Source organism: Capra hircus, chromosome 25 (assembly GCF_001704415.2).
Source record: "Capra hircus breed San Clemente chromosome 25, ASM170441v1, whole genome shotgun sequence".
NCBI classification, from domain to species: domain Eukaryota; kingdom Metazoa; phylum Chordata; class Mammalia; order Artiodactyla; family Bovidae; genus Capra; species Capra hircus.
The window spans coordinates 13,405,483-13,418,435 of NC_030832.1; the positions used below are offsets into that span (position 1 = coordinate 13,405,483).

General features: G+C 40.5%; 1 protein-coding gene across 4 annotated transcripts in view; it reads right to left on the reverse strand.

The window, feature by feature from the left end:
- PARN (poly(A)-specific ribonuclease) overlaps nucleotides 1–12,953 on the reverse strand; it is a 200,045-nt gene that overhangs the window by 178,964 nt on the left and 8,128 nt on the right. For 3 of the 4 annotated variants that reach the window (XM_013974854.2, XM_005697515.3, XM_013974853.2), the window contains exons 3-6: nucleotides 10,216–10,295; nucleotides 9,670–9,737; nucleotides 9,503–9,584; nucleotides 877–937 (exon numbers count right to left, since the gene is read on the reverse strand). In XM_013974854.2, coding sequence (XP_013830308.1) covers nucleotides 877–937; nucleotides 9,503–9,584; nucleotides 9,670–9,731 — 205 coding nt within the window. In that variant the 5' untranslated portion in view covers nucleotides 9,732–9,737; nucleotides 10,216–10,295. The remainder of the gene's footprint in view (nucleotides 1–876; nucleotides 938–9,502; nucleotides 9,585–9,669; nucleotides 9,738–10,215; nucleotides 10,296–12,953) is intronic. The other variant, XM_013974855.2, reaches the window with a different exon arrangement.

Here is a 12,953-nt window from a genome sequence, read left to right on the forward strand (position 1 = left end):
AATCATCAGTAGATATGAAGACGCAGCACCACTGAAGCAATTAACAGACAACAAGACATGGTCCTAAAGACCCTACAAGGAGATCATGCTGAGGCAGAGAGATTGTAGTTGAAGTCTATGTTCTAGAACCTTTGCTGAGAAATATCTCCTCTCCTACCTCACTCAGTAACACATCCACCATGGGAAAGAACACAGTTTACAAGAATAGTTAAGTGAAAAGTAGTTACTGACCTTAGAGCAGCAGGCACTTAATACTGCTGGGAACAAGAGAGGCTTTCCCAGGCACTTTCCAGGAAATAAATGAATGGAGGAAAAAAAGCCACTCTGACGTGCTTTAATGTCCAGCGTTCATTAATTAAATATTTAACAATCACCTCTCTGAGGGATCGTGCCCTATGCTGGGGATAAGGACTAGGACTTGGTCTCCCCAACCCACAAGGTTGCTGGTCAGCACATCACACCAGCAAGTTAGCCGTCAGAACTGAATTTTTCCTCCAAAGACCATCACGGTATTACTGAAACACGGCTGTTTTTGAAAAAGCGACACTGGAGCACTTGTCTCAGTGAAAGACAACGGGGACACATACCCCACGGGGTGTCTGCCAGGCAACTGAGTCACACCAGTAACAGCACAAGCTCTACTCAATGAGTCTGGGGGCTCAAGAGGCCTCACTGGAGCTGAACGAGGCAGCAGCTCCTCTCCTATGCCCTTCATGCTCGACCAGGCCTTCAGGAGTGGGGCACAACGAGAACTTTACTGGCTGCATAGGCTGGAATGGAAATCCGAGACCCTGTCTCAGACAGTATGCACAGGAAGATAATTCTCAACCAAATCCAGATTTACAGGCTCTGAAGAGAGGTCACATGTAATCTTACCGTTGCGAAAAACTTTATTAAAATCAAATCCTTGGCTTGCTAGAAAGTCAATGCTTGAGCTCTGAAACAAGAGTAAATAGAACATGCATTTCAGTGAGGTCCGTGGCAGGTGCGTGAACAGAGGCAGAGAAAGAACTCTGGGGAACGCATGTAAGAATTAAAGATTTTAAAATTAAAAAAAAAAAGAAAACTATTAAAAAATAAAAATAAAAAAAAGAACTCTGGGGAGTAAACAAAGGCAACCAGGCAAGGGGGCAGCATGCCAGGGGTCAGAGGACAAGGGGTTTCTACTCCATGGCTGCTGAACTGTCCATCCATTCACTTCAACTACCTGGGCTTCTCCCTTATAGTTTGTAAGAGGAATATCCTTTGTTACCCAACATTAAAGAAAATTTTACTTGGTGAACATATATTCTCCCAATAGGCAGAAAACTCCTGAATAAAAATTAAATGTATTTCTATTATCTCACCCCAGGTTCAAGTTTAAGGGAACAAATGTGCAAAGTATAAGGTATCAATATTCACTTCAAATTAGATTCTGGAAGCCCAAAATAACTGGATGTTCTTTACATTCAACAACATAATATAGAAAAATTCCCAGTAAAGAGACTTATTAAATACATATTTCAAAGTCAAAATATAAACGTAAACGTAGCAAAAATATCAAGTAAGTAACAATACGCAAGAATGGGGAAATTTTCACAAAGTCCTTACTCAACTGACTAAAGAGTGGGAAACATCACTGAGCTTCTCTAATTTTATTCTTGTTTTAAGTCAGAACAGCCTTGTCGAACTCAATGGAACTATGAGCTGTGCTGTGCAGGGCCACCCGAGACGCAACGGTCATGGTGGAGAGTTCTGACAAAACGTGGTCCACTGGAGAAGGGAATGGCAAACCACTCCAATTTCTTGCCTTGAGAACCCCATGAACAGTATGAAAAGGGAAAAAGATATGTGACACTGAAAAATGAAATTCCCACGTCGGTAGGTGTCCAATATGCTACTGGAGAGGAGTGGAGAAATAACTCCACAAAGAATGAAAAGAAGAAGCCAAAGAGAAAACAATGCCCAGCCGCGGATGTGACTGGTGATGGAAGTAAAGTCTGATGCTGTCAAGAGCAATATTGCATAGGAATCTGGACTGTTAGGTCTATGAATTAAGGTAAATTAGAAGTGGTCAAACAGGAGATGGCAAGAGGGAACATCGATATTTTAGTAATCAGTGAACTAAAACAGACTGGAATGGGTGAATTTAACTCAGATGATGACTGTATCTACTACTGTGGGCAAGAATCCCTTAGAAGAAATGGAGTAGCCCTCATGGTCAACAAGAGTCTGAAATGCAGTACTTGAGTGCAGTCTCAAAAATGAGAGAATGATCTCTGTTCGTATCCAAAGAAAACCATTCAATATCACAGTAATCCAATCTATACCCCAACCAGTAATGCTGAAGAAGCTGAAGCTGAATGGTTCTATGAAGACCTACAAGACATTCTAGAACTAACACTCAAAAGAGATGTCCTTTTCATCATAGGGGACTGGAATGCAAAAAGTAGGAAGTCAAGAGATACCTGGAGTAACAGGCAAATTTGGCCTTGGAGTACAAAATGAAGCAGGGCAAAGGCTAATAGAGTTTTGCCAAGAGAACGCACTGGTCAAAGCAAACACCCTCTTCCAACAACACAAGAGAAAACTACACATGGACATCACCAGATGGTCAACACCAAAATCACACTGATTATATTCTTTGCAGCCAAAGATGGAGAGGCTCTGTAACAGTCACCAAAAACAAGACCAGGAACCAACTGTGGCTCAGATCATGAACTCCTTAATGCCAAATTCAGACTTAAATTGAAGAAAGTAGGGAAAACCACTAGACCACTCATGTATGACCTAAATCAAATCCCTTACAATTATACACCAGAAGTGACAAGCAGATTCAAGGGATTCGATATGATAGACAAGAGAGCCCGAAGAACTATGGACAGAGGTTTGTAACATGTACAGGAGGCAGTGAGCAAGACCATCCCCAAGAAAAAGAAATGTAAAAAGGCAGAATGGTTGTCTGAGGATGTCTCACAGATAGCTGAGAAAAGGAGAGAAGCTAAAGGCAAAGGAGAAAAGGAAAGATACACCCATCTGAATGCAGAGTTCCAAAGAATAGCAAGGAGAGATAAGAAAGCCTTCCTCAGTGATCAATGCAAAGAAATAGAGGAAAACAACAGAATGGGAAATACTAGAGATCTCTTCTAGAAAAACAGAGATACCAAGGGAATATTTCATGCAAAGATGGGCACAGTAAAGGACAAAAATGGTATGGACATAACAGAAGCAGAAGATATTAAGAAGAGAAGGCAAGAATACACAGAAGAACTATACAAAAAAGATCTTCATGACCCAGATAACCACGATGGTGTGGTCACTCACCTACAGCCAGACATCCTAGAATGTGAAGTCAAGTGGTCCTCAGGGAGCATCACTACAAACAAAGCTAGTAGAGGTGATGGAATTCCAGTTGAGCTATTTCAAATCCTAAAAGAGGATGCTGTGAAAGTGCCACACTCGATATGCCAGCAAATTTGGAAAACTCAGCAGAGGCCATGGGACTGGAAAAGGTCAGTTTTCATTCCAATTCCAAAGAAGGACAACACCAAAGAATATTCAAACTACTGCAAAACTGTACTCATCTCACATGCTAGCAAAGTAATGCTCAAAATTCTCCAAGCCAGGCTTCAACAGTATGGTAACCATGAACTTCCAGATGTCAAGCTGGACTTAGAAAAGGCAGAAGAACCAGAGATCAAAGAGCCAACATCTGTTGGATCATCAAAAAAGCAAGAAAATTCCAGAAAAACATCTATTTCTGCTTTATTGATTACGCCAAAGCCTTTGACTATGTTCAGTTCAGTCGCTCAGTCATATTTGACTCTTTGCAGCCTCATGGACTGCAGGACACCAGGCCGCCCTGTCCATCACCAACTCCCAAAGTTTACTAAAACTCATGTCCATTGAGTCAGTGATGCCATCCAACCATCTCATCCTCTGTCACCCCCTTCTCCTCTCACCTTCTATCTTTCCCAGCATCAGGGTCTCTTCCAATGAGCCAAGTCCTTCGCATCAGGTGGCCAAAAGTATTAGAGTTTCAGCTTCAGCATCAGCCCTTCCAATGAATATTTAGGACTGATTTCCTTTCGGATGGACTGGTTGGATCTCCTTGCTGTCCAAGGGGCTCTCAAGAGTCTTCTCCTACACTATAGTTCTAAAGCATCAATTCTTCAGCACTCAGCTTTCTTTATAGACCAACTCTCACAAACATACATGACTACTGGAAAAAACCATAGCTTTGACCAAACGGACCTTTGTTGGCAAAGTAATGTCTCTGCTTTTTAATATGCTAAAAGTAAACTAAAGAGCCTCTTGGTGAAAGTGAAAGAGGAAAGTGAAAAAACTGGCTTAAAACTCAACATTCAAAAAACGAAGATCATGGCATCCAGTCCCATGATTTTGGGCTCCAAAATCACTGCAGATGGTGACTGCAGCCATGAAATTAAAAGACACTTGCTCCCTGGAAGAAAACCTATGACTAATCTAGACAGCATATTAAAAGGCAGAGACGTTACTTTGCCAACAAAGGTCCGTCTAGTCAAAGCTATGGTTTTTCCAGCAATCAGGTATGGATGTAAGAGGTGGACTATAAAGGAAGCTGAGTGCCAAAGAATTGATGCTTTTGAACTGTGGTGCTGGAGAAGACTCTTGCTGTCCAAGGGAGATCCAACCAGTCCATCCGAAAGGAAATCAGTCCTGAATATTCATTGGAAGGACTGATGCCAAAGCTGAAACTCCAATACTTTGGCCACCTGATATGAAGAACTGACTCATTGGAAAAGACCCTGACGCTGGGAAAGATTGAAGGCAGGAAGAGAAGGGGACAACAGAGGATGAGATGGTTGGATGGCATCACGACTCGACAGACATTGAGTCTGAGCAAGCTCCGTGAGTTGGTGATGGACAGGGAAGCCTAGCATGCTGCAGTCGATGGGGTCTCAAAGAGTCGGACATAACTGAGCAACAGAAGTAACTAAATTTGGAACAGTTAAATATGACCCCTTATAAAGCGGCCCTTCCTGAGCCGTACTTGATGGTACACCGTCAGTCTAGACTGAGGATGCTCCCCAGTCCCAGTAAGCTCATCACCACATTCACTTTAGGGCTGCTGCCAAAGACGACGTCTTCTACATTAATGACTTCTTTATGATATCAGGGGCTTCCCTGGGGGCTCAGATGATAAAAAATCTGCCTGCCATTAAGAAGACCTGGGTTCACTCCCTGGGTCGGGAAGATCCCCTGGAAAAGGGAATAGCTACCCACTCCAGTGTTCTGGTCTGGAGAATTCCATGGACAGAGGAATCTGGCGGGCTACAGTTCATGGGGTCACAAAGAGTCATACATGACTGAGCAACTAAGACAATGATAACAGAAAGGGAAATGTCTTGGGGTCTCTAATCTGAGGAAAGCTGAACTGGTCCTCGTCCGTTTTGATCCCTTGGGCCACAGAACTGACGGTGTGTTTCCCCCTTATCTTGGCTGATAGGAAGCTCAAGAGACAAGCTTCTGAAGTAAGCCAAAGGTAAGACTTTCTTTGGCATGAATTCTGTGTGCTAATCATAACACAGTAATCACACCCTCATTTTTCTTTTCTTCTAATTTTTCACTTACTTATTTTTAAACTTAGGTTAAAAGGTTTTATATATTACATATACTTTTATGTACTTTATGTATCTTTATTACCTGACACAAGTTCTTTTAAAATATGAGCAACCTAATCAAATATACACGGGTATGTGCGTGCACGCACGCGCGCGCACACACACACACACACACACACAAATATAGGCACATCATTTTCTATCATATCCAAGTTTTCTGTGGTGTGACTAAGCAACCATTTCCCCTGTATCTTCCCTCTTTATCCTGTTCTGAAATAAGACCCAGTGCCTTCTGACTTGGGCCATAAGCCCCTCTACCTTCCATGCCTGAGTATTCTTATAACTTTGCTCCCCTAATACCCATCACTGACAGAAACACCAAAAGATGGATTATGGAAAGGCATTTCTACCCCTCCTGTCACTAGACTCCAAAATATCCTAACTTTCTTCTTTAAAAATCAGAGTCAGAGATCACGCATCCCCTTTTTGAAGCTATTTATTTTCTACTCAAATAATACTCTTTAGACCGCACCAAAAAATGTACTCTATGCCACTGAACTTAAAGCCTTTTAAAATGGTAAATTTTAGGTTTGTTTTTTTTTTTTACCATAATAAAGAAAAAACACGTCAAACCAACAAACTTTATTTGTAATATTCTAAACACTATCTTTGGTTTGTCCTAAATGTACCATTTTCAGGATTCAAAAGATAAGCATAGATATTAGGGGGGACAATCTGAGGCATCTATCAAACTTTTAAATCTGTAAGTTCTATGACTCATCAATTCCCCTCCTAGGAAAGCTATCCGATAAAATCATTCCTGAAGTTTAACCTGAAACTTAGTCTGTGACAACCTAGAGAGGTGGGATGGGGTAGGGGAGGAAGGGGAAGGACGCTCAAGAGAAAGGGGATATATGTACACTTATGGCTAATTCATGTTATTGTACGGCAGAAACCAATACAACATTGTAAAGCAACTATCGTCCGATTAAAAATAAATTTTAAAAATAGCTTTAAAAACATGTTGATTCAGCCAAAAAAAAAAAAAATTCCCATATACAACCAACACACATGCACATGGACACTGACTACAGCACTGCTTAAAACAGGGGGCCACTGGGAAACTTTCCAATTCCAATTAGATTACAACACATCTGCATTATGAAGCATGAAGACATTGCATTAAACGGAAAATGCAAGCTATATGAAATATGAATGTTACGATTTTGCATATATTAAAGAAAAAACCTAAAACTGTGTGTGTGTGTGTGTATATATATTTGTAGACACAGGAGTATATGTATATATGGCACAAAAGGAGTGAAATGGGGAAAGAAGTGGGAATGGGGGAAGAGGGGATTTAAAAAAAGAAACATTTTTTACTCTATAGACAGCAGCAGTGTCTTTTCACGACCATGTATATATTTTCCTCCATGAACTCAACTACAGATGTTCAGCCAGAGAAAAGAAGAACAGAAGAAAAAAGAAGTGAAGACAACGCAGATGCCTTGCAATTCACCTGGATGGGCATGATACGCATGGCTCTCGGGGTCCGCTCCTCCACAGCCTGCCTAGTGTGCATGGATCACTCTGTATACAGATACTTAGTTTTGAGATAGCACAGTAAGTTGTTTTGCTGCCCAATTCTCCCTGCTTTAAGGATAATAAAAGGCTTTTTGAGATCAATTTTTAACTAGACACAATCTTCACCCTACTCACTGACTCTAGAAGCTAAGCTCCTTTTAAGATGCGACTCTGCTGTAGGCATAGAATTTTAAACAAGACAAAATCCACCTTAGATGGAGGACCAGAAAAAAATTCAAAAATACTATCATTTACCTTATCCATACAATTGCCAAGTTTACTTACTGAGTCTCAACCTCTTCTCTGCCTTTGTTTTTCCAGAATAGAGAACTGCACTATTTGAGCCCATTAATCTCTGGCCTGTCTTCAAGTCTATGATGTTTTTGTTTTTTTTAAGGAGTGGCGGGCTATTAGAAACGCATGAAGTATTCCAGGTATAGCCACAGGATGGTTTTGTATGATGGGTAGGGTTCTTCTGATCTGTCTCCAGTTGATTTCCTAGAATAACTGTGTTTGTGTTGGTCTTTTAGAACATACTGTCATCCCTAAGATGTCTCACTGCCACTGTGTGCATTTGATTAATCCCTGGCTACAACCATGGAATCCATTTTAAGGAACTGTCTTTTCCTGCTACCACTGGAAAACTACATCCATACAAATGTCCAAACTGAACCTATCTTTCTCAGAAAAAATGTATAAATATTGTTTAATGAAGTATTCTATACTCAGGTGACTGGTAAATAGTTGTTAAATGAGGATGAGATGAGATGGTTGGATGGCATCACCGACTCAATGGACATGAGTTTCAGTAAACTCCGGGAGTTGGGGATGGACATGGAGGCTTCGAGTGCTGCAGTCCATGGGGTCGCAAAGAGTCAGACATGACTGAGAGACTGAACTGAACTTATTGCAAGGTAAAGAACTATCAACTATGGTTTATCTGCTAATTTAAGAAAAATGCTGGTTACAAGAGTAAAACTGCCTTCTTTCCAGCTCCTGACACACTCAATGCTGTTTCGTTTGTTTACATCCTGCCTTATTACAGAGAGAATCTGACATGACTCAGTCACTCAGAAGCCTACCCTCCAGGCTTTTTTAACTATATTACTACTTAGATGCAGGAAAAGGGACAGATGGGAAGACTCAAAGGAACTAATGTTACTCTGGGGAGAGAAGCTCAGACATAAGATTATAAGGAAGAGAAGACCAAAACTCAGGCTTTATCACATATCCATATGATAGACACTAATTTACATTCTCCTGTCAGTGGAGATCAATGATCTCCTTATCCATGAATCAGATTATTAAGAGAGCAGAAAGGGGAAGCTGACATTCACTGAATGTCTACCAGATCAGCTACAACTCTGAACTGGCTGTTCTAAAGGGGACCCTCCCTATACCCTTACCTTGGCTCATAAAGTCAGCCCTCTTCTCCTCAGTAGGTAACAGTGATCTTTCTCTACCCTCTCTTTCCTAACTGGTAAGCTTGGGAAAAGAAACTGAGCCCATATAACTTAGCCCCTTCTGGGTTCCCTGGTGGCTCAGACAGTAAAGAATCTGCCTGCAATGCAGGAGACCTGGGATCGATCCCTGGGTTGGGAAGATCCCCTGGAGGAGGGCACAGCAACCCACTCCAGTATTCTTGTCAGAAGAATCCCATGGACTGAGAACCCTGGGGGCTACAGTCATGGGGTCGCAAAGAGTCAGACACGACTGAGTGACTATACTTTCACGTTCACGTCTATGTTTGCTCTTTTCAAAGAGGATACACACATACTCTGCTCCTCCAGAAAATAAAGGTCTACCCTTGGAGAGGTGTGCAGTGAGAATGGGGTGGGAAAAAACCTGCAGGTCCTAATCTGTAAGGTTCAGTTCAGGGGTAAGACAATAAAAAAAAAATCCCCCAAAGAGCCACAGTACGAAGTCATGGCCTCAAATTCAGCTTTACTTATAATAAAGTTCATGTTCCCATTTCCCTCTGCCTGTCTCTCACATCTTATTCCTTAACTCACTCTCAGGTCAAAGGAAAGACGGGAGTATGATTTATTTCTAACCCTAAAACTGAAGGCCAGTGAGGTAAAGTGATCTGCCCAAAGTGCAAAGTTGGTTATGCTTGGGGCTGGTGCATGGGGATGACCCAGAGAGATGTGGTGGGGAGGGAGGTGGGAGGGGGGTTCATGTTTGGGAACGCATGTAAGAATTAAAGATTTTAAAATTTAAAAAATAAAAAACTAAAAAAAAATAAAATAAAATAAAAGAGAACTCTGATTCCACATTTCCACACAGCTTCATCAGGGACTCATAACAGGGAAAAAAAACTCAATGATACTACTAACCTGACAAACAAATTTGACATCTGGTGAGGATCTATTGAAGGGTTTCGGGAAAACATAGAAGTTAAAAGACTTGGTTATATACCTGGAGAAAATAAGATAAAAGGAGACTTAGGGTGTTGCATTATGCCATGACAAAAGAATTCCCACCACTTGTTAAAACAACCTACTTTGAATCTGTGTAGTCATACTTAAAAGTGCAAAGGCCAAACTGAAACAGCAAAAAGTCCATGGAATGCTGGAAAAGGGAAATAAAATACCTGTCAAAACAGTGCTGTATAGTCGACACGAGCAACAGTATTTGCAATCAGGTAGGTTTTCTGATTACTCTACTTGACTTTGGCAGAATACTTCTGATCCAAACAGATTACAGATCACCTATCAGAAGCATATTAATTTATATACATTTCTTAATATTTTTCCCAACTAAGCACTTATGCATCATCCAGAGCATCATAGAAAACCTATTTCCAAATGATTAAAATAACCACATCATATTTCCTACAAATCAAATTAACAAGGAAAATACTAAAACTTCCCCAAAATGTTTTCCAGCAAACAATTATTTTTGCTGTTGTTTTAAACACCACTAAATATCATTCATAGCTGGGGTTGAGAAGTTAATAAACAAGTTTGACGATTTTATTCCTCTATAATTTAACATATGCAAGACCAACATGGGAAAAAAAATAAGATTTTCTAGTACACCCACTTACCTTTTTAAGCTTCTGATACCTTTCTTCTGGAGTGTCAAAACCATTTGTTAATGCAGTGACTGAAGGTCCATCGCTGATTCCTAGATTTTAAGAAAAAAAAGTTTTAACCTATTAGCAAATGCTACTGGAAAAATGTCAGTCAACTATTCAATGTCTCTATAATTTCATATTTTTAAGAATTAAAACTAACTGGAAGTGCTCTTTACTTCACTTTTTCAAAATCAGCATGAATTTCACAGGCTAACAAGCCAAACCCTATAATAAAGAATTCAGAAATACGAATGTTTCGAGAATGGATAGTTTCAGTATCTAAACCAGATTTCAAATAAAGAAAACTCTACAGATATCTCACCAAAAAATTATTAGAACTAATCAATGAATTCAGTAGAGTTGCAGGATTCGAAGGTAATATTCAGAAATCCATTGTAAATTTCCATATACTAATAACAAACTATAAAAAAAAGAAATTATAAAAACCATCCCATATTGACAACTGCATCAAAAAGAATAAAATACCTAGGAATATATTTAACCAAGGTGAAAGACCTGTCCTCTGAGAACTATAAGACACTGGTAAAAGAAATTGCAGAAAACATGAATAAACAGAAATGCTCATGAACTGGAAGAATTAATACTGTTAAAATGCCCATATTACCCAAAACAATCTATAGATTCGATGCAATCTCTATCAAAATACCTATGGTGTTTTTCACAGAACTAAACAAATAATCCTAAAATTTGTATAGAACCACAAAAGACCCCGAACAACCATAGCAATCTTGAGATACCACCTCACATCTGTCAGAATGAATGGCTATTCTCAAAAACACAAGAAATAAGTGCTGACGAGGATGTGGAGAAAGGAAACTGTCATGCACTGTTGGTGGGAATGTCAACTGGCGCAGACACTATAGAAAACAGTATAAAGCGTCCTCAAAATATTAAAAATAGAACATATTTGGGGAAACAGTGGAAACTGTCAGACTTTATTTTGGGGGGCTCCAAAACCACTGCAAATGGTGACTGCAGCCATGAAATTAAAAGACACTTACTCCTTAGAAGGAAAGTTATGACCAACCTACATAGCATATTCAAAAGCAGAGATGTTACTTTGCTGACCAAGGTCCGTCTAGTCAAGGCTATGGTTTTTCCTGTGGTCATGTATAGATGTGAGAGTTGGACTGTGAAGAAGGCTGAGCACCAAAGAATTGATGCTTTTGAACTGTGGTGTTGGAGAAGACTCTTGAGAGTCCCTTGGACTGCAAGGAGATCCAACCAGTCCATTCTGAAGGAGATCAGCCCTGGGATTTCTTTGGAAGGAATGATGCTAAAGCTGAAACTCCAGTATTTTGGCCACCTCATGTGAAGAGTTGACTCACTGGAAAAGACTCTGATGCTGGGAGGGATTGGGGGCAGGAGAAGAAGGGGACGACAGAGGATGAGATGGCTGGATGGCATCACTGACTCAATGGACGTGAGTCTGAGTGAACTCTGTGAGTCTGAGTGAACTCTGAGTTGGTGATGGACAGGGAGGCTTGGCGTGCTGCGATTCTTGGGGTCGCAAAGAGTCAGACACAACTGAGCAACTGAACTGAACTGAACATATGATCCAGCAATTCCACTTCTGGATATTAAGCAGAAGAAAACAAAAATTATTTTTTCTTCAATAATTCTAACTGAAAAAGATATATGCATCCCTAAGTCACTACAGCATTATTTACAATAGCAAAGTTAGAAGCAACTTAAGTGTCCAAGGACAAATGAATGGATAAAGATACTATATATACGTAAAGAAGATGCTATTTATTTGTGTGTGTATGTGTGTGTGTATACACACATATATATGCATACATGGGGCTTCCCTGATGGCTTAGATGGTAAAGAATCTGCCTGCAATGTGGGAGACCAAAGGTTGAGAAGATCCCCTGGAGAAGGAAACAGCTACCCACTCCAGTATTTTTGCTTAGAGGATTCCACAGAGAGAGGAGTCTGACGGGCTACAGTCCATGGGATTGCAAAGAATTGGTGTAAAGAAATATTACTCAACCATAAAAAAGAAAGAAAAAAAACCCTGTAATATGGATGGACCTAGAAGGTACTATACTACTACTACTACTACTAAGTCACTTCAGTCATGTCCGACTCTGTGGGACCCCATAGGCGGCAGCCCACCAGGCTCCCCCGTTCCTGGGATTCTCCAGGCAAGAACACTGGAGTGGGCCGCCATTTCCTTCTCCAATGCATGAAAGTGAAAAGTGAAGGTGAAGTCGCTCAGCTGTGTCCGACTCTTCAGGACACCGAGGACTGCAGCCTACCAGGCTCCTCCGTCCATGAGATTTTCCAGGCAAGAGTACTGGAGTGGGGTGCCATAGCTTCTCTGCTAAGTGAGTGAAATAAGTCAGACAAAGAAAGCAAATACTGATGATTTCACTTACTGATGAAATCTTAAAAAAAAAAGAAAGAAAGAAAGAAACAGAAAGAGACTTATTGATACAGAGAGTAAACTGATGGTTGCCAGAGTTGGGGAGGGGAGTAGGGGGGGAGGCCAAATAAGTGAAGGGGTTTAAGAGGTACAAACTTCCACTTATAAGTAAGTCACAGCACAGAGAATATAGCCAATAATATAGCTGACAAGAACTTTGTATGATAGCAGATGGTAACTAGACTTAGCGAGGTAACCAATCCATAATGTATAAAATATCAAATCACTATGTTCTACACTTGAAACTGATACAATT